The following is a 21,560-nucleotide window of genomic DNA, read 5'->3' as shown; positions in this document are numbered from 1 at the left end:
CATTTCATCTATCGTCTCAACATGATACCCATTTCGGCGGATATCTATAAAACTCAACAAGTTTTTTTAGGACTTGGAGAAGAATAATGCATTGTCTATTATAAGTTTTGTTCCCTTAGACAGAAATATAGTGGCTCTTTCGTAACCTTCAATCAAACTTATATTACCAGAAATTGTTGAAACATTTGTTTCTTCCTTATGCAAATAAGAAAAGTATTTCTGATATTTGAATATGGCATGAGTTATTCCACTATCAATTACACAAATATTTTCATGATTGGTCTTTGATCCAAACATAATTTGAAGATTATCCATATTCTTCAAAATGACATAAACAAAATAAATATGATAGTAAACATCATTATCAAAGTATAACTTTTATTTATGTATAACAATTACATAACCATACTATCTACTACAAACAATAAAAATTAAAATATTTACATTTCTACAGATTCATCACCGATCACATGACTTGTTTCTCCTTTCGGGAGTGTAAAGTAATTAGCTACATCCAAATGCATGAAGTCTAAATTATCTTCAGAAATAAAATTTGCTTCAACATTTTTCTCTGTCTTCTTCAGGGAGGCTTGATACAACTCAATCAGGTACTTTGACGTATGACAGGTACATGACCAGTGCCATTTTCCTCCACTTCTATAGCATGCATTTTCTGTCTTTGCTACTTGCATCGCTTCATGCTTTTATTCCTCTCTTTTTCCACTGATGGTGGTGAGGAAGGTTCTTTGGTGCATTATTATTATCATGACTAAAGTTTCTTCCCCAACCACGGCCATGACCACGACTGGGGCCACATCCTCTTCCGCGCTTAGCTCGGTGGAAGTTCGTCTCATTCACTTCAGGGAATGGACAAGAACCAGTAGGTCGGCTTTCATGGTTTTTCATTAATATCCCATTATGTTGCTCGGCTACAAGAAGATGTGAGATAAGTTCAGAATACTTTTTGAATCCCATCTCTCGATATTGCTGCTGCAGGAGCATATTCGAGGCATGAAAAGTGGTGAAAGTTTTCTTCAACATATCATGATCAGTAATATTATCACCACATAATTTTTAGTGTTTTAAAAGGCATTTCTGAGACTCGTCCGGGGCTCGCCCCTGGGCGGGAGACTTGCAAAACGCCCTGGGGCTCATGTATGGGGATTAGTTCTGTGAGGCTTACGCCCCAAGCGCCCGACCGTGCGCCCTAAACATTCCTAACGTCTAACGCTCGGGGCTCGCCTAACAGTTCTAACGCAAATCACATGTCGAATTTTCTAATTAATATCGTTGACCTTCAAAATTCTTTAACAAATTAATGATAAAAGTTCTATTCATCGATAGAAATATGAAAATTGAGCATAACTCTAATAATGAGACATAGTATTGCGAATTTATATCTTCACTTGTTATTGGTCGTGTCTTAGTTCATTTGTCCCTCCTTGTTATACACTTTTATTAATTTGATATCTTAAACTAATTTATATTTATTCATGAAGGAGTAATATTTTAATTATCGTACTAATAAGATTTTATTAATTATTTACTTTTAGGAAGGTAAAATGTGGAGTTTGATCATTTTTTTAAAGAAATTATAAGTTTTTAATTATTTAAAAGTTAAAGACATTATACGTGATTTGTATGCATTAGTTATACTTAAGAATCATGCTAGATATTTTTTTTCTATGAATTTCTTTAATTTTTAACTTTTAATTTATATTTTATATTTTTTGTGTTATTATATTATTTTATTAATTTATAAATTAAAAATTTTAAAGATCCACGGAGCTTATGCCTCCCGTCTCGCCCCATATCAAGTAAAACGTCCCGCCTCACGCCCCTGCCTTTTAAAACACTGGTATATACATGCTTCTTCAATTATGCATGTGTACAAAGTTCAAGTCGAAGGCATCCACGTGCTACCAATACACACACACACACATATATATATATATATATATATATATATATATCACATATTTATAGTTTTCTTCAATTTTTATGTAATTTTACATGTTTATAAATATTTACTGTGAGATAAGTTCAGAATACTTTTTAAATCCCATCTCTCGATATTGCTGCTGCAGGAGCATGTTCGAGGCATAAAAAGTGATGAAAGTTTTCTCCAACATATCATGATCAGTAATATTATCACCACATAGTTTCAATTGGGAAATAATTCTGAACATAGCAGAATTATACTCACTGATAGATTTAAAATCTTGTAGCCTTAGATGAGTCCAATCATAACGTGTCTGTGGAAGAACGACCATCTTCAGGTGGTCATATCTATCTTTCAAATTATTCCACAGTATGACTGGATCTTTAATAGTGAGATATTCCGTTTTCAAGCCTTCATCAAGGTGATGACGTAGGAATATCATTGCTTTGGCACGGTCTTGGTTTGATGCTTGATTTTTGTCCTTGATGGTGTCTGCCAGACCCATTGCATCAAGATGAATTTCAGCATCAAGCACCCAAGACATGTAGTTTTTGCCCGATATATCCAGGGCTACAAATTCAAGTTTAGAAAGATTTGACATTATTTAGAAAAAGAAAGTTCGTACCTATGATACTTTTAAAGTATTTGCTCGAGATGACAGAGTCTCGTGCTGATAACGTGTTATAAAATAAAGACAAGTATAGAGAGAAACTGATATATTATTCAATTTCAAACTGATGTACATAATGAACTGAAATCTCCTCTATTTATAGAAGAAAGGAAGCTGATGTGTAAGCTGCTACTGCAAGCTGTTGTGTAAGCTACTACTCCAAGCTGTTGTGTAAGCTGCTATTGTACCGGATATATGTAATCTTCTATCGGGGGTAATATTTATCTATAACGGAGTACCGAAAGGATAAGCTCATTGTACCAGATATAGATAATCTTCTATCGAGGGTAATATTTATCCATAATGGAGTACCGAAAGGATAAGCTTTTTCAGGAGGCTTATTTCCAATAGAGTACTAAATATTTAAATATATTTACGGCGGAGTCTCATATGGATAAGCTTTTTTAGGAAATTTATTTACAACGTAGTATTAAAGAATATCCATAATATAATATATTTATAACATAAGGATCCTTTTTATTGTGTTTCAAAAAATTGTTAGGTTTTTGAGACAATTCATTTATTAACACCTAGTCGAAAAAGAAATTTTTATTAACACTTTCAATGATAATGATCCCACGCCAATATACTGGTGTATTTGGAGGTCTACGTCGATGAATCAAATCAGTTATTCGACCACTCAATTTTTTATGTGTACTACCGCTACTACATGCTCATTCTATTAGATTGTTTAAATTTATAATCTTGTCTAATTTTATATATCCTACATTAATCTTAATATTCATATTTTTAAATATTTTTTATTTTTATATATTGGACCTTAGAAGTCCAAATTCACTTCCACAAAAAATTATACTAGTAACTAGAAGTAGAGCCGTAAATATCGGCTTCGCCCAACAGTAGTAACTAGTAGTAGAGCCGTTATTATGGATTTGGCTCAGCCCAACCCGTGATTTAGTAGGGTTTGGCTAAAACTTTTGGAAGCCATTTAAAAATAAGGCTTTTAAGCTCGACCCGAGTAAGCCCGTGGCCCGTGAGGCTTAACTAAGGCTGTGCTGGACCGGCCCATGGGCCTAATAAAAATATTTATTTAAATATATAAAATAATAAAAAGTATATTACACTGTAGCAACGGAATCAACATTTAGCATTGATGAGCGTGTTCTTACCAAGTATAGAAGTTGCATCCATCTTGAAAATATCCAAACACTTGTTACTACTCGAAATTGGTTGTACGACTTTTCCCAAACTCAAAACTGGTAATTTCTTTTTTATGTGAATTTGAATATTATTAGTTTTTAAAATTTAATTATTCTTAATATTTAACTAATTAATATTGCATATAAATTGTAGATGAAAGTGAAGATGTTAATACAACCTTGTCACAAGCGGATTCAAATGTGTTTGATGAAGATGATGTGTTAGATATCCCATAAGTATTATGGACGTTCTCTTGAATAGTTTATTTTGAGTTTTGACTTTTAGTGAATGAAATATAGTCTTTTACTTTTTAGTGTTTATTGTGATATATTGAAACAGTATAAAAAGTTATTAAGTTTTATAAAAAATTTTCAATAAGATATATTTTAACTTTAAATATTTATCTTTTTTAGGTTAGTACTTTTAAGAAAAGATATAAAATTATATTTTAAAAATGATGGGCCAGTCCGTGGAGGCCCGCAACCCATATAGGACTGGGGTGGACTAACTATTATAAGGCCCATCAAAATGATGGGCTAGCCCGTCAATTGCTAAAGCCCATATAGGCAAGATTGAGCTAGTCCGACACAGCCCATATTGACAACTCTAACTAGTAGTAGAGCTTATTCTGCTCGATTAGTTAATGACAAAGTAAAATTGACTAATTTTATTATGTGGCACAGGGGATAAACTAATCGTTAGACTAAATTTGTTCAGTGACACTAACGATAAACTAATTTATTATTTATTCGATTGAGAGACTTGCAAATCGTATTTACATAAATACAATTTTCACATTTTAAACCCTATAACTAGAGCTCTCAAATGTGGGGGGTGGGGAGTGGGGTGGGGGGACTAGCTCAGCCCAACTCACATGGGCTTTAGCAATTAATGGGTTGGGCTGGACTAGCACACCATTTTGATGGGCCTTATAAGGGTCAGCCCAACCCAGTCCTATATGGGCTGCGGGCCCTCACGGGCCGGCCCATTATTTTTAAAAAATATAATTTTATATTTTTTATTTAAGTTCTAACCTAAAAAAGATAAATATTTAAAAGTTAAAAAAATCTTATTGGAAAAATTTCACAAAACTTAATAACTTTTTATACTGTTCCAATATATCACAATAAATACTAAAAAAAGTAAAAGACAAGACTTTATTTCATTCACTAAAAATCAAAACTCAAAACAAATTATTCAAGAGAACGTCCATGACGCTTATGGGATATCCAACATATCATCTTCATCATACACATTTGAATGCGCTTGTGAGAAGGTTATCTTAATATCTTCACTTTCATCTATATCTACAATACGTATACAATATTAATTAGTTAAATATTAAGAATAATTAAATTTTTAAAACTAATTAACGTTTTAAGACTTTGATCTTTTAATATGATGACCTTAATAAACTTTAAGCTTGAGATACTCTTCTTCTTATTTTTTATGTCATATACTTTTTATATTTTAAATATATATTTTTATTAGGCTCGCGGGCCACGGACTTACTCGGACCGAACTTAAAAGCCTCGTCTTTAAATGAACTCCAAAAATTCTAACCCAATCCTGCTAAATCACGGGTTGAGCTATACTGGCCCAACGGGCCAAGCCTATTGACGGCTCTACCTTTAACGTTATTGGGGGTATAATTTCGAAAAATGAAAAAAGATAAAAAGATTGGGAAGAAATTTCCCAGCATAATGTAAAATGTGAGGAAAGTAGGGAAAATAAGGGGGGCGGGAAGTTTTCTCCAGTTTCTTCTCTCAAAAGCTTCCATCGACAGACTACAGTGGGAGGGAAAGCAAAGCAGTTTTCCTGTCGTCAATGGGGTCAGCAAGTCCAAAACACACCTGCCTCAAACTGGAAATTCCCAGCAAGACGCAGAGGGAGCGAATATTCGTTAAGGGCACGTGGTTTTCTTCTCACTTTGACCTCTTCATCACTGACGGTCTCGAAGCTTGGACTTGCCTTGGTATTTTCCCTTTTATTCAAACTCAAAGTTACATCCCCAATTTGTTTAATTTATCTCCTGAACTTAGTTTAATTGCGATTCTTCACATTTACTTCGTAATTATTGGGGTTTTTTCCGTGTAGCGTCGGAGGAAGAGGTAGAAGATAGAGCATCTCAGTGGGATCAACCCGTTTCTGAGTATATTGATTTGGGTGAAAAGTATTTGGGACTTCAACAGCCCGGCTCTGTTTATGGCTTTGATGATGCTGGCTCTGGGCATAAAAGGGTCAGCTTTCTTAATTTTCATTTTCATTTTTACCTAGTCCATTGGTCATTTCTATATTATTTTGAGCACACAAAGAGGTATAGTTGTTGCAAACTTTATTTTTCTGATTCCTGAGTTGATTTGTGATTTCCACTAGCTGTCTATTATAGGCTTACTCCTAGGGTACACCTAGGCCTGATTCGATTGATGAATAATAACCCAGACTTAGTTGGAATTAGGGAAAAGCATGAGGTGCTCTCTGCCTCCTTAACATGCGGACACAAACATGAAGTGTAACAGCTTGTTTGGATGGTTGTTACCTATTGTATTGTATTGTTTGTTACTTTAAATACAATATTTATTTTGATGTTTACTTAAATTTTATTGTATCATATTGTTAAATCCGTCATTACGTAATGATGAAATGTGTCACTTTATATAACGACTTATTTGGTATGGTCGCATCGTTACCTTATTTTTTTCTCTCGTCTTAAATAATCTTATTTTATCCTTTACCCTACCTATTTATATAATAATTCTACCTCGTACCCTACTTTTTTTTGTTTGTTTGTAATATTACAAATTTACTATTCATATTATTGGTGCTTGACATCATGAAATGACGGGAAATGATACAATCGATCCAAACATTGTATTCATCAAAACAATACAGTACAATATAATACAATACAATACGATACATTATGAAACGACATATAACAACCATCCAAACAAGCTGTAAGTTGAAAAATTCTATACCTTCACTATAGTTCATTCTCATAGTTTCTACTTGCTCTTAGACTACTATTGACCAGCTTCCCGAGGCCATCTTGGTCTAAACAGACATGGTGCTGTCAGTTTGCACTTATTGAAACACCCATCATCAGAGAGATGTATTGTAGAACAAAATATGGAAGAGGGTGGGAACAGCTAGAAGCCTTGACTAAAGCTATGATTTTGGCCATATACACTAATTCTTCAGATTGATGTTTCTTGCTTCTTAGACACGTTCAATAGTTTTGTGGTGTTCCATATCTTGATGGTCAAATCTTGCATATATTTCTTTTAATTGCTTGGTGAGTATCCTAAAGAGCAAAAGATTTGTCTATTGTGAAGTTAGTGTAGCTGAGGATGTTTACTTTTATTTATGATACTATTGTGAGTTTGAATAGCTATGACGTGCTTCCATGTATCCCAATACTTTCTTTTGATCTTTGTAGCTTTCCTGGACATTTGAGAAAGAAGGCACAAAGCTGGAATGGCGGTGGAAATGCCAACTGTCTCCTAATAGCAAGAAAACTACGGCAGACATCTTGGACTTTCTCATGGATGCAAACATTAGACTGAGTGTAAGGATCTTGATTCCAGTACTGCCTCTTATTCACAAAATTTTAATACAATTTTGCAGTTTAATTCTATTCTATTGATCTGTCATCTAATTATCTATTTGCTGATAACCAGATAAAGTTAAGTGATTAGGATCTTTTATGCATAACATGTTTTACTGCCATTGTTAACTTTCGGCCATGGGTGATGATGGAAAACTGTTCTTAGAAATGTTGGCGGAGGATATAGTACTTCTGCATGAGTTCTTATAGTTTCCTATTGTATTCTTGTTGATTCGAATGGTTTGACAATGGTTAGTTGCACTGATACTGCATGGTTGGTTTTCCCCCATGATTTTCTAGATGATACTGGTGCTACTTTACTAAGAAAGTTGAGATTTGTATCCATTCAAGCTTGGTGCCTGGTTATATCTTGGAGCATGAAAGTGAAATCATATTGGACCGGTAGATCACCTGCAATACGATATGAGAATATGCTTGGAACTTTGTGATTTTTCACTCTTACTGGACAGTAGGTTGCGACATTTTCCCATCTGAATATGCCCTGACATTTGTAAAGAAGGGGAATTGTGTATCTCTGTCCCTAGGAGACTTATTTCAGGACAGCACTAAATTCATCCTCATCTTGAATAATTGAATATAAAGAGAACAATCTGAAGACATCCTCATTTCTGGTGGTGTTACCTATCCTCTTGTTAAATGATTTCCTTTTTTCTTCTTCCCGGTGCAAGGAAAAAATATTATATATATAATATTCTATATTCAGAGAAATATTCAAGCTACTACAGCTTCAATTCCTGCTTTTGCATTACCAGCATATCATACCTATAATATTTAACATGGTAAATTGAAATGTTTTCTGTCATCTTGATTCTCTTATCTTTGCTTTAGAAAATGTCAGCACTCTTCTTTCCTTCCATCTAGACAGCAATCTATATGGTTCTGTAGTTAGTATGTGCTCACAATTTTTTAATTTGATTGAAAAAGGATGAGGTTTTCGGTCAATTCATGTTGAGACACCATTTTGAAAATATTAATTACGATCTGTTTGTTTCATCTAAAAGTTCTATGTACATGGTTCTGCGGTGTGAAAGCCCTTGCCAGTTTATTTGATTTAACTTCTCACGAGTTTATTTGATTTTAATAGGACGAGGTTGTCAGTAAAACTCAATCATTTGAGAGGCTGAGAGAGGAGGCTGAAAAATGTTTAACACAAAGCGAGAAACTCAGCAAAGAGAAAGAAGAATTTGAATCTGCAATATATGCAAAGGTGCTGTTTTCAGTCCAAGCACTAAGATCTTTTATTATTTCTCAGGTTGGTTGCGATATATTAATTTTTGTGATCTTTCTTTAACATCGTACAAGGTATATTCTGCTACCCTTTGTTTTCTTGGCAGTGGTTTAATTAGGCTTAGGAGTAGAACATCCCAAAAGAGTTGGTTTATAATTGGTCATGACTGTGGTCCTTTTACTTCCAGTTTGTCGGAGTCCTGAATTCAAAGAAGAAAAAACTCAGAGAACTTCGCGATAAGCTCTCAAAACAGGGACCTGCTGTTCAAGAGCCGGTAGAAGAGGACGACACACAATCTACAGACAGAACTGAGACCTTTGATGAGGGAAGTGATGACGAAAAAAGCGGGGAGGAGGTTGAGAAGGAAGATGTTGGCACTTCGTCAAAAAAGCAAGATGTTGGCACTTCTAAAGATGTTCCAGCCAGAAGGGGAAGGGGTCGTGGTCGAAAGAGAAAGTAAATATCCAAGAAGCAGCACTAGCGCCATTTACAGTATCTTAATCATCCTTGTTTTTTGGCCTCTTTATCTGAATGCTTTTAATTTTATCTTTCTTTTCATGGAGAATGAGGATGTATATACAATGTTGAACTTGTGAATATTTCAAGCACCCGTTTGGCCAGTCTTTTTTCCCCTTATCGGTAGTTCCGTAGCAAACGTGAGGAATGGCACCTCCGCCCTACTAAAGAAGTTCGCAAGCAAGGGACATGCCGAACACCTACCTTTCCAACTAAGTCCAAGGCGAGGACCCGTTAATTGACGATGCGTTCCGTCGTCAGCAAGCGGTGGCCGACAAGGCCCCTTTCCCTAAATATCTTGGGAAGCGAAGAGGACAGGTTTGAAACTCATTAGGTAATCTTCTCCTGAAGGTAGGCATTTAATAATATCTCTACGTGTAATAATGAATATATGATTAATTCAAATACATTAATACAACACAGTTTGGTTGAGTGCCTAGTAGGGGAATTGGTTTCATTTGCTACGCTTTATGCGCCTGGTTTTCTGGCCAATCATGTTAGATAAGTGACGAGCGCAAAACACACACTTAAATTGTGCTCGCTAGTCAAAGATAATATAGTATAATATCGTGTCCACATGGATTGCACTTAAACAGTGTTCTCGTAGTTTCTAACTTGATTGCTATCCAGGAGGATCAACAATGGAGATTTATATGATTTCTAACTACTATTAACTAAGAACCTAAAGCTATTGACTAATGACAATCGCAACAAAGGTAAGCAAGGAAGTAATCAATGGGAGAAAATAGAGGTTGATAGGATATGTGTAAATAATTGTTCGAGATCAAACTCTAGATAATTCACTTCTAATGTTCAAGTGAGTCTCTCGAATTCACTTAATTATCAGTACAATTGTTTAGTAGAAACTCCTCTCTCAATTAAGTCTCAACCTCACAATATGAACCAATTTAAGCTCTGTGAAGATATGCAAGAATGCGTAGTGGATTGGTCTTTTAGGAGAACCTCTCTCGATTATCCTACTAACTAGGTTTAATCAATGATTCAACTAGCCTCTTTCGATTACTTAGAAGAATCTATGAACTCAACCAACAATATAATGCAATGATATCACAAGTTATGCTTCTTTCGATTACAAGAACAAGTGAATATAGATGCAATAATTAATTCTTCCAAAAACGATTCAAATACATAAAAATAGAGTTATAATCCACAAACAATTATCAATACACCAAATCCATCAAAACCCAAAAGGATCTACTCCATAGACATGGAGAGTTCTTCACAAATGTAATTAAAGTCTAGGAAAACATAGATTCAATCCAAACCCGGATCTTGAGTGAGGAAGGAATGATGAAATCTTTGTGCTTGTGTTCTTCCCACTCCTCCTAAGCCTCCTTAGGTCGAAAATCTATCAAAAGCCCCGAAAATGATATTTTTTCGTGTATTTCAGCCGTCCCACAATAATCCCCGGACGAAATTACCCCTTTTTAGCGGAAATGGGAAGATACTCTCGCATTTTTGTACTACCGTGCTGCATGCCGCGCCGCCCCATGCAGCGCGCTTGTGGACAATTCCATAACGATTTGCAAAATGAGTTGTGGGCATATTTTGCACTGCCGCGCTGCCCCCATGTGGCCCGACTATGCATTTTTCTTAGAGTAGTTCGTTTCTCCAATTTTTGATATCCGGACTTGGTCCTCGACCCCCGAACGCGATCCCGGTTTAATCCCTTGGGCTCCTACTCATATTTCAAAGCTCCAAATAGCTCGAATTTGCTCCGCAACTTCTAAATAACTCAGAATCACTCCTACACGGCATAAAACACATAATAAGTGCAAAACACTACTAATTAAAGTTCAACATAAGTAAAGTGCAGTGAATTAGAGTGGAATAAGCGACTAAAATACGAGTTTCTAGCCTACCATCAATGAGTGACAGTGTTGAAAGGTGCAGATCTTGGTCTTCTAGACCTGAGCATGTTTTTCATAGTGGATCCTCTGCGGCTCGACGATGGGTTACCAAGGTGAAGCTTTTGACAGGTATTTCAAGGGAATCTCGGGCCAACCTATGTCTCAGTAGCTTCCAAAGGACTCTCTTCCTGCCATTTTGCCATTCAATTTGGAATACTTGAACGGTCAATTCTCTTTTTATTTATTTATATATATTCACTTTCGCCTGAAAGTTTTGAGTATATTTTTTCAAAAAAATAAATAATTGAAAACACTGTTTGTTCATAGACCATGATCAGTTTTTGAAAGAAATTTGCATTTTTTTCTCAAGTTTCCAAAAACTGGTTTAGGGCAGTTTTGAGTGAAACTTTTTCTTTCATTCACAAAACTTCATGTTTTTTTCAAATAAAATGCATGTCCAAATATAACTTCAACTTCTAAAAATTATTTTTCAACACAACTTCAAAAACGTTTTTTTTCAAGTTTCAACCAAAAACACTAGCCAAATATTTGGCATTTGTTTGATATCATCTCGGTGCCCTCTGTTTTCCAACGCATCGGTACTAAATTTTGCATATTTTTTTTAAAAGAGAAAGACCATTCATGCAACAAACTTCGAAAAGAGAAAGAGTAAAACCAAGCATAAAAACCCACAGAATTATAAAATAAGCTGAATTCTCCACGTGTCACTTACAAAGACCATAAAATCCAAGTGTAGACCCATTTTACTTCTACTCCCCCCTTCTCCCTTCTCCATACTGATAAAATTAAGGTACCCGTATCTAAATCTAGAGTGTTGCTACCGATCAGTTTTCTAATTATACCCTTGGATGAGAAGTGTCAGCCTTTTGAATCTTCACCCCGAAAGTACCCTGCTCCTGAATAACCTTCTTCCCCTCCGAATCTATAAACATCTTGAGTCGTTGAAGAGAAACATTCTCCTCCGTCAAATCCAACATTATCTTACAACGATCAATACATGCTAACTCATTCTGAAGAGCTTTAACAGTAGCCGTATTAGCATCAAGACGGGCCACAATTTATGCCCGCGAAGCATTGACCTTCATATGATGAAGAGTGGAATACATGCAACAACATCAGCACGCAATGCGATCAAGTCATTGAAGTTATCCTAAGTGAAATGCCTTCCCGGTACGCAACCCTCACACTCAAGAGGCTTTACATATAGTTCAAATCTAGAGTATTATTAGGCAACTTTTGGCCTGCGATTTGGACAATATCTGCAGTGGGAGACCTTATGATAGGTAAATACTGAATGTTGTACTTCATGAGAAAAGATGACACTTCAAGTTTGGAAATGTTTTTAATGTCATTCTCAAATTAGTTATTAAAAATGTTACATCTTTATTTTGAATGTCCTAGAATATTTGACCCTTACAAATATCTATAGGAAAAACTCGATACAAACTTAATAATGACGAAGCATTCGTAATTAAAATATTTGTATTATGAGATACTAATATTTGAAACGAATACTAAGATTTAGCATTTTCAGGTGAGTTGTTTTTCACCTCCAACTTTGTGTTAAAAAAAAAAAGAACTCTTCCTCCAACTTTGTATAGGCATTCTTCCCCTCTCCAGGGTATCAAATTACTGAGTCATACCATGAAAGTGTGGGAGAGGGTGGTTGAAGCGAGGGTGAGGATGACGGTGTCTGTATCCGACAACCAGTTCGGATTCATGCCGGGTCGTTCGACTACAGAAGCTATACACCTTGTTAGAAGGTTGGTGGAACTATACAGAGAGAGGAAGAAAGATCTGCACATGGTGTTTATTGACCTAGAGAAAGCATATGACAAGGTTCCTAGAGAAATTCTCTGGAGATGCCTGGAGGCAAAAGGTTTGTCGGTTCCATACATTATGGCGATTAAGGACATGTATGATGGGGCTAAGACTCGGGTTAGGACAGTAGGAGGCGACTCTGAGCATTTTCCTGTTGTAATGGGGCTACACCAAGGTTCTGCGCTCAGTCTGTTCTTATTCGCCCTAGTGATGGACGCGTTAACACACCATATTCAAAGGGATGTGCCATGGTGCATGCTATTCGCCGATGACATAGTTCTGATTGATGAGTCGCGAGCCGGTGTTAACAAGAGGCTGGAGGTTTGGAGACAGGCTCTTGAGTCTAAGGGTTTCAAGCTAAGCAGGGCGAAGACGGAATACCTGGAGTGCAAGTTCAGCGCTGAGCCAGGGGAAGTGAGCGTGGATGTGAGGCTTGATTCGCAGGTCATCCCGAGTAGAGGCAGCATCAAGTACCTTGGTTCGGTTATCCAGGGGGGAGGGGAGATGGACGAGGATGTCACACACCGTATTGGGGTAGGATGGATGAAGTGGATGTTAGCATCTGGAGTCCTGTGTGACAAGAGAGTGCCACCGATACTCAAAGGTAAGTTTTATAAAGCGGTGGTTAGACCGGCCATGATGTATGGGGCTGAGTGTTGGTCTGTTAAGAACTCACATATCCAGAAGATGAAAGTAGCAGAGATGAGGATGTTGCGGTGGATGTGCAGTCACACTAAGATAGATAAGATTATGAATGATGATATTCGGGAGAAGGTGCATGTGGCTCCCATTGATGACAAGATGCGGGAAGCGAGACTTAGATGGTTTGGACATGTTCAGAGGAGAAGCCCAGATGCTCCGGTACGGAGGTGTGATCAGCTGGTTACGGAGGGCACGAGAAGAGATAGAGGGCGGCCTAAGAAATATTGGGGAGAGGTGATCAGGCAGGATATGGCGAGGCTCCAGATTTCCGAGGACATGACACTTGATAGGAAGATGTGGAGGTCGAGTATTAGGGTTGTAGGTTAGGAGGTAGTTGAGTCGTGCCTTACTTCGTAACATAGTGGGACTAGCCATGTAGGTTTATGATAACTAGTGGGAATGTTGTGGCTTACTATTTCTCTTTTCAGTGCAGGTTCTATTTACTAGCTATCGCTTTTGCTTTACATTTTTCTTCTAGATTTCATGAGGTTCCTATTTTTCTTATGACTGTTGTGGCGATACTAATATTTACTAATATTGTCTCCCTTTACTTTGCATCTTTCTTCTGGATTTCATGGTGTTCCTATTTATCCTATGATTGTTGTTGTGATACTAATATTGTCTCCCTTTTTGTCCCTTTTGTCTTTTCTTTTTTGAGCCGAGGGTCTTTCGGAAACAGCCTCTCTACTCCTTCGGGGTAGGGGTAAGGTCTGCGTACACACTACCCTCCCCAGACCCCAATAGTGGGATTTTACTGGGTTGTTGTTGTTGTTGTTGTTGTTGTTGTTGTATCTTGTCCCAGATTATGTGTCGCTTGTCTTCTTTTTTTTTTTTCTTTTTTTTTTTGTAATTTTAATATCAAGATATTTTTTATTTTTAAAATCTATGTTTCACTTATATAAAAAATCAATTTTCTTCTTGGAATGTGACGCGGATAAAATGTGGAGAAAGAACTTTCTGATGCCAGAAATTTGATTTTCCGGTGAGTCATATTTTTTAATAAATTAACAGATAGTTCAATTACCTTAATAATAGAAAAAGTAATTTTTGTGACTTTACTGATATAACAGATAAAATTCAATGATTATGTTCTCGTCCACCTTGAAAAAAATAATGTTAGGTATGGACTCCAAAAAATAAAAGTCCTTTTTGATTCACTATTTCTGTCGCATTTCTTCCACTTTCCTCTTTTTAAAAATCCACTGAAAAATGAAAAAATGGGTGCGGCACATAGTAAAATGACTTTCAACAAACGTTTTTTTTTGGTATTTAAAACAGCAAACATTTTCATATAATTTATTTTTTCATATGAGGATTCATTATCTGAAGTCAAATTATTAAATTAAGTCAAACCCATATATAATTAAATTACCAATTAGCTAAGAATCCAATATTCAGGAAAAGCTACGTTGTTAAACCGGAGTATACTAACACGTGGGCGACAACTTTTGATGACACGAAATATCAGATCCAAGAAAATCTTATTTTATTCAAAAACAAAATATAGCCGTTACACTAAAGATTTTCCTCCAACGGCTCTCTCTCCTTAATTCCCCTGATGCAATCCTCCTCTTTATAGCTTTTAGATTTCTCACTGCAAATTCTCACTCTTTCCTTATCATTCTCAAATTCTTCCAATTTGAATTCATACTCATTTCTTTCAAATCATTCAAGATGAATGACCTTATGACCAAATCTTTCACAAGCTACGTTGATTTGAAGAAAGCAGCGATGAAAGATGTTGAAGCTGGTCCAGATTTGGAAATGGGTATGACCCAAATGGACCAAAATCTCACTGCTTTTCTAGAAGAAGCAGAGAAGGTCAAACTCGAAATGAATTCAATCAAAGATATCCTTCGCCGTTTACAAGACACCAACGAAGAAAGCAAGTCACTGCACAAACCCGAAGCTCTGAAGTCTATGCGAAATCGCATAAACTCAGATATTCTAGCTGTGTTAAAGAAGGCTAGAGCTATTAGGTCTCAGCTTGAAGAAATGGACCGGTCCAATGCAATAAACCGGCGGCTTTCTGGGTGTAAAGAAGGTACACCGGTTGATAGGACACGGTCTGCTGTTACAAATGGGCTTAGGAAAAAGCTTAAGGAGCTAATGATGGATTTTCAGGGGCTAAGGCAGAGGATGATGACTGAGTATAAAGAAACTGTTGGGAGAAGATATTTTACTGTGACTGGTGAGCACCCAGATGAAGAAGTAATTGAGAAGATCATTTCTAGTGGTAATGGTCAAGGTGGTGAAGAATTTCTTTCTAGAGCAATTCAGGTATACCAAAATAATGCAAAAAAATATAATTTCTCTCTGTTTTCCCCTTTTTTCTTTCTGCAATTCAATAGTTTTTGTTAAACTTTTAATGATGGTTTGGTTTGAAGTATCTTGTTTGAAGACATATGGGATTATTACTGATTTATTATTGACTTGTGTCAAAGAACAGATTTTTTTGAATTTTGGGGTGTTGCTAGTCTAAATTAGTAGTGAGGATTTATATAGTCGACCCCAAATTATTGAATTTTGGAGAGTTACTAGTCTAAATTGGTTGTACAATCGAACCCCGAATTATTGAATTTCAGAGTGTTACTAGTCCAAATAATAGTAATGATTCATATAGTTGACTCCAATTTATTGAGTTTTGGAGTGTTCCAAATGATTCATATAGCTGGTCCCAGATTATTGAACTTTGAGTTGTTACTAGTCCAAATTGATAGTGAGGATACTTAGAGCCGACCTGTTGAAGCATAGTTGTTATTGCTGTTAAACAGAATTATTTACTAACAAACATTGAATTGTTTCTAGACCAAAATGATAAGGAAAATACTTATACCCAACCAAACAAAATTTAAATGAAGCATAGTTGTTATTATTGTTATACAGAATTACTGACTAACAAACTTTGGTGGGTGGGTTGCAGGAGCATGGGAGGGGGAAGGTGTTGGAAACAGTGGTAGAGATACAGGACCGCCACGACGCGGCTAAGGAGATAGAAAAGAGCTTGCTGGAGCTGCACCAGATATTCTTGGACATGGCAGTGATGGTTGAGGCACAAGGAGAGAAAATGGATGACATTGAGCACCATGTGATGAATGCAGCACAGTATGTTAATGATGGAACTAAGAATCTCAAGACTGCAAAAGACTACCAAAAGAGCAGCAGAAAATGGATGTGCATTGCCATTATAATTCTCCTAATTCTCATCCTTGTAGTTATCATCCCCATTGCTACCAGTTTCAGCAAATCTTGAAGTGAAGGCCCCATTGGGATAATCAGCTGTTATTTCATTCTTATATTCTTTTTTAGCAATTACTTTTTGTCACTCTCGTGAGAATTATGTATGGTTATAGTAGATTACATATAGTAAGTCACCAGTCCTTGTGATAGGACTTTAAATGTAAGAACCTTTATTAGATTTTGCTTCAGAAACATATTCTTCTGTTTTCTGAATTATGATGCTGAATCAGATTTCTCAGACATGTTAGTTAATATAGGCAATTTGGTTGCCAAACTATAGGGATTCATTGGTATGACAGAAAGGATTCGACAAGATGCAAATGAAATGGCAGTCACTAGAAACAAAAATGCAAACTTAGGAAGCTGAGAGACCTGCCCAATGTTTACACAAAACTATTAAACTAAAGTTTTTTTCCAGTCTTCTGAGAATAATTATTAAGCTGCAGAATCCTATAGTTTTGCAATTTGGTTGCCAAATTATAGGGATTCATTGGTATATAATATAATTGATGACAGAAAAGATTCGACAAGATATCTACAAATGAAATGGCAGTCACTAGAAACAAAAATAAATGCAAACTTAGGAAGCTTGAGAGACCTGCCCAATGTTTACACAAAACTATTAAACTAAAGTTTTTTTCCAGTCTTCTGAGAATAATTATAAAGCTGCAGAATCCTATAGTTTGGCTGCATGGCAATCGTCAAAAGATTGACATAACAAATTAGAACTTAAAGCAATCCTAAATAATAAACAGGGCTAGAAAGGCCTCGTTGACAACTAGAGTTTTCCAGCCTAATTATTAGATGCGAGCGGCCTTACCCGGCTATCCCTGTTGAGAAGTACGTTAGTTTTAATTATCAGTAACAGAGAAATGAGGAAGAAGACTTTGAATGAAAAGAGTAAAGTGAAACCTAAGTGTTTGAGTCCTAAACATCTCGGTCAAGTTGAGCCTTCTCAGTCAAAGATTGAGCCACGTGGCAAGATCTCAAAAAAAGATGGATTTCATGATGGATTAAATTTTGACCGTCCGATTCAATAACCAGTCAGCTGTGTCAAATGGATATTTTTAGAAGTTGGATATTTCTAAGCATGTGCAGAGAAATATTAATTAGTTATTCTTATTACAATAGAATGAATAAAAATAGGACAAGTGTACATATATAATTTTCTTTTCTATTTTTCTTTACAATGTAATCTATTATAAAGATAGGTACTGTACAGATTCAATACAACAAGAAAAGAAAATTTTTCTAAAATGAATTCTCTAAGTCCAATATGGTATCAGAGCAGTAAGAAATTCTTGTTCATCGTATCATTTTTATTTCATCTTCCTTCCTTTGACTTCAAATAAAATCATGGGAGTAAATTATGACCGTCCGATTCAATAACCAGTCAGCTGTATCAAATGGATATTTCTAGAAGTTGGATATTTCTAAGCATGTACAGAGAAATATTAATTAGTTATTCTTGTTACAATAGAATGAATAAAAATAGGACAAGTGTACATATATTATTTTCTTTTCTATTTTTCTTTACAATATAATCTAGTATAAAGATAGGTACTGTACAGATTCAATACAACAAGAAAAGAAAATTTTTCTAAATTGAATTCTCTAAGTCCAATATGGTATCAGAGCAGTGAGAAATTCTTGTTCATCGTATCATTTTTATTTCATCTTCCTTCCTTTGACTTCAAATAAAATCATGGGAGACACCACACAAGCTGTAACTGCAGTTGTAGCTCAATATGACTCCAACCATGCTTACTTCTTATACTCCTCTGATGCACCAAGTATGAACCTAGTGAATTCTAATTTTGATGGCAAAGGGTACCGGACATGAAGAAGATCAGTGCTTATAGCTTTATCAGCTAAAAACAAATTGGGTTTCATTGACGGGACTTGTGCAACTCCAGCAATCAACTCAAAGGATTATCATCCATGGAGTCGAAGCAACAACATGGTAACCTCTTAGTTGTTGAACTCTTTATCAAAAGAGATTGTTGAATCAATAATTTATTGTAGGACAACTTTGGATCTCTAGATTAATCTTGAACAAAGATTTGGACAGTCTAATGGTGCTAAGTTATTTCACCTGCAAAAGCAATTGAATGACTTAGTACAAGGGACCAATGACATAGCAGAGTATTACACAAAACTCAAAAAGTTATGGGATGAACTGGACTCTTTGAACACTGCTACAAATTGTAGCTGTGTTTGTGTTTGTGGAGGAAAAAAGAAGCTGGGTAAGTCTTTGGAAGATGAAAGGCTCATTCATTTCCTTATGGGATTGAATGAGACCTATGCTCCAGCTAGAAGCAGTATCCTGATGCTTAATCCACTTCCCACAGTAAATCATGCATATTCTCTGCTGTTGCAAGATGAAAACCAAAGGCAAACTCTTGTTTATAACCAAATCCCAGGAGATAGTGCATCATTCATGGCAGGAAATCAAGGATTCTCTATCACAAGTGGAAATCAGGCACATGCAGGGCAAAGATTCACAGGAAACTTAGCAAACAACTCTCAGTATGTAGGAAATTCTAACTACAAGGGAAAGAAGCCAAAACAATTCTACACCTACTGTAAGATGATTAATCATGTCATATGGAACTGTTACATGCTAATAGGAAGTCCCTCAGACTACAAGTTCACCAAGAACAAAAAGTTCCAAGGACCAATAAGAGAAAATACTGCAATATCAGGAGAAGAACCACATCCAATGGAGGTTGATGGGGCTAATGCAACACAGAGTTTGTCTAAGGATCAATTCCCTCAGATTATCACACTACACAAATAAGTTAAGGTTCATCAGGATCCTTCATCAGGGAATGGAACAGACATTAGTGCAAATGCTGCAGCTGGTATTGCCTTCAATAACTCAGTTTATGATCTACCTTTTCATAACTCAAATACCTGGATCATAGATTCAGGTACATCTGAACACAAGTGTTATGATCCTAAAGTTTTTAAGTGTTTGCGTCCACTTCCTATTCCTCTTATTGTCAATTTACCTAATTCTTATCAGGTAAAAGTCACTCATTCTGGGTATACCCATATTTTCAGATCTAATCCTAGAAAATGTGCTATATGTTCCTTGTTTTAAATTCAATCTTTTGTCAGTTCATAAATTGACATATCAATTTAAATGTTCAGTATTGTTTGATTATTTTGGATGTCTCTTGTAGGGCTCTTTAATGAAGAGACCTCAAGTTTTGGTGAAGTCAAGGAGGGGTTATATTTGCTCAAGCCATGTAGTACCCAGTCTAGGAATTTCTTTCAATCAAATATTTCTCTATTGTCTAATGAGAACAAATCAGTTTCTGTTTTTCAATTAAAGTTGCATCTGATGTAAAATTGTGGCATAATAGGTTGGGGATTTACCTTTTCATGCAATGGAAAATATCATTGTAATTCCTTTTCTGCCTAATTCTGATTATTCTTGTGATATATGTCCTTTGGCAAAACAAACTAGAACACTTTTTCCAGTAAGTCAAATTTCATCAAAGGCAATTTTTGATATTATTCACATAGATACTTGGGGACTCTATAACGTGTTCACTTATAATGGTTACAAATATTTTTTAACTATTGTAAATGATTTTAGTAGTCAACAGATTTTAGTAGGTTAACATGGACTTTTCTGTTGACTACTAAAAGCAATGCATTCAGTGTGTTGAAATATTTTCTAAGGATGGTTGAGAGATAATTTAATGTCAAAGTCAAGGTGATTAGATCAGACAATGCATTGGAATTAGGAAAAAAGACTGCAAATTCTGATTTCTTATCTTCTCAGGGGATACTACATCAAACATCTTGTACTGCCACCCCTCAACAAAATGGGATTGTTGAGAGAAAGCATATGCACCTATTAGAAATAGCAAGAACATTAATGTTTCATTCAAAGGCGCCTACTTGTTACTGGGGAGAATGCATTTTGACAGCTACATACTTAATCAATAGAATTCCTTCAAGAGTTCTTCAAGGGCAGTCACTATATGAAGTAGTTTTGGGGAAGACTCCTAACTATGCAGATTTGAGAACCTTTGAAAGTCTATGTTATGCATCCACTTTGGCACAAAACAGAGGGAAGTTTGAACTAAGAGCTAAGGCATGCGTGTTCCTAGGGTATCCATAAGGGGAAAAAAAGATATAAACTTCTAGAATTGGACACTATAAAGATCATAGTGTCTAGAGATGTGCACTTTCATGAGAGTAGTTTTTATTTTATTGATCATGTACTGGAAACTGAATCTATCTTTCCTAGTCCACTTGCTACACCTACTCTCAATGATCAGAATCCCCACCCGAACAACTTTACCCACTAATCTTGCTACTACTCAACACAGTTCAGTCCCTACTCCATCCAAGTGTCCTTCATTTTTACCTAGTTTGCATAATCCAATTTCTCCCCACACTTAGCATACTCCAATTCATATCTTACCGCTTAGAAGATCAAAGAGAGAAAGTAAAATGCCAGGACATCTAAAGAATTTTGTCTGCAACAATGTCTATCTTACAGATGCCATTTCAACATGTTTTGCTGAGCCCACAAAACCATCTACATTTTCTTTTGTTGCACTCTCAATACACAATTAGCACATGTTGCATTCTATCACAAACGCAGTTGAACCTACCAGTTTCACTCAAGCTTCTCTTCACTCAGGATGGAAAAAGGCCATGGAACCAGAAATTGAGGCTTTACAAGCCAACAAGATCTGGGAAATGGTGCCTTTACCAGAGGGTAGAAAGGCTTTACC

General features: G+C 36.0%; 3 protein-coding genes across 4 annotated transcripts; all 3 read left to right on the top strand.

Annotated features, from left to right (window-relative positions):
* The first annotated feature begins 5,456 nt into the window (after positions 1-5,456).
* Positions 5,457-9,249, top strand: LOC107800895 (DNA repair protein XRCC4). Of its 2 annotated transcripts, none has more exons than XM_016624158.2 (5): positions 5,457-5,748; positions 5,871-6,013; positions 7,213-7,341; positions 8,486-8,608; positions 8,817-9,249. In XM_016624158.2, the coding sequence occupies exons 1-5, from the start codon at positions 5,601-5,603 to the stop codon at positions 9,087-9,089; spliced, it is 816 nt and encodes a 271-aa protein (XP_016479644.1). In that variant the 5' UTR covers positions 5,457-5,600; the 3' UTR covers positions 9,090-9,249. The 2 variants fall into 2 exon arrangements, with proteins under 2 accessions (XP_016479644.1, XP_016479643.1); XM_016624157.2 differs by having other exon boundaries at positions 8,486-8,653.
* A 4,783-nt stretch (positions 9,250-14,032) lies between these two features.
* On the top strand, positions 14,033-17,009 carry LOC107800892 (syntaxin-related protein KNOLLE-like). The gene is made up of 2 exons (XM_016624155.2): positions 14,033-15,840; positions 16,484-17,009. Exons 1-2 carry the CDS (start codon positions 15,235-15,237, stop codon positions 16,811-16,813), a joined length of 936 nt encoding a protein of 311 aa, XP_016479641.1. The 5' UTR covers positions 14,033-15,234; the 3' UTR covers positions 16,814-17,009.
* A 1,496-nt stretch (positions 17,010-18,505) lies between these two features.
* On the top strand, positions 18,506-20,938 carry LOC142175854 (uncharacterized). The gene is made up of 7 exons (XM_075242853.1): positions 18,506-18,593; positions 18,717-18,763; positions 18,845-19,553; positions 19,629-19,828; positions 19,989-20,054; positions 20,172-20,288; positions 20,597-20,938. Exons 1-7 carry the CDS (start codon positions 18,506-18,508, stop codon positions 20,936-20,938), a joined length of 1,569 nt encoding a protein of 522 aa, XP_075098954.1.
* The last annotated feature ends 622 nt before the right edge of the window (positions 20,939-21,560 follow it).

The sequence above is a fragment of the Nicotiana tabacum genome, chromosome 22 (genome assembly GCF_000715075.1).
Source record: "Nicotiana tabacum cultivar K326 chromosome 22, ASM71507v2, whole genome shotgun sequence".
NCBI lineage: Eukaryota > Viridiplantae > Streptophyta > Magnoliopsida > Solanales > Solanaceae > Nicotiana > Nicotiana tabacum.
This window is presented reverse-complemented; position numbering and strand designations above follow the sequence as displayed.

What these genes read in the sequence shown, in the direction of transcription:
- LOC107800895 (XM_016624157.2), top strand. Translation starts at nt 5,601, where the DNA reads ATGGGGTCAGCAAGTCCAAAACACACCTGCCTCAAACTGGAAATTCCC. An exon ending in CTGGCTCTGGGCATAAAAGG is followed by an intron (nt 6,014 to 7,212) that starts GTCAGCTTTCTT and finishes TGATCTTTGTAG; the next exon opens with CTTTCCTGGACATTTGAGAA. An exon ending in GATCTTTTATTATTTCTCAG is followed by an intron (nt 8,654 to 8,816) that starts GTTGGTTGCGAT and finishes TTTTACTTCCAG; the next exon opens with TTTGTCGGAGTCCTGAATTC.
- LOC107800892 (XM_016624155.2), top strand. Translation starts at nt 15,235, where the DNA reads ATGAATGACCTTATGACCAAATCTTTCACAAGCTACGTTGATTTGAAG. An exon ending in TTCTTTCTAGAGCAATTCAG is followed by an intron (nt 15,841 to 16,483) that starts GTATACCAAAAT and finishes GGTGGGTTGCAG; the next exon opens with GAGCATGGGAGGGGGAAGGT.
- LOC142175854 (XM_075242853.1), top strand. Translation starts at nt 18,506, where the DNA reads ATGGGAGACACCACACAAGCTGTAACTGCAGTTGTAGCTCAATATGAC. An exon ending in GGAGTCGAAGCAACAACATG is followed by an intron (nt 18,764 to 18,844) that starts GTAACCTCTTAG and finishes TTGGATCTCTAG; the next exon opens with ATTAATCTTGAACAAAGATT. An exon ending in GTTATATTTGCTCAAGCCAT is followed by an intron (nt 20,055 to 20,171) that starts GTAGTACCCAGT and finishes GTGGCATAATAG; the next exon opens with GTTGGGGATTTACCTTTTCA.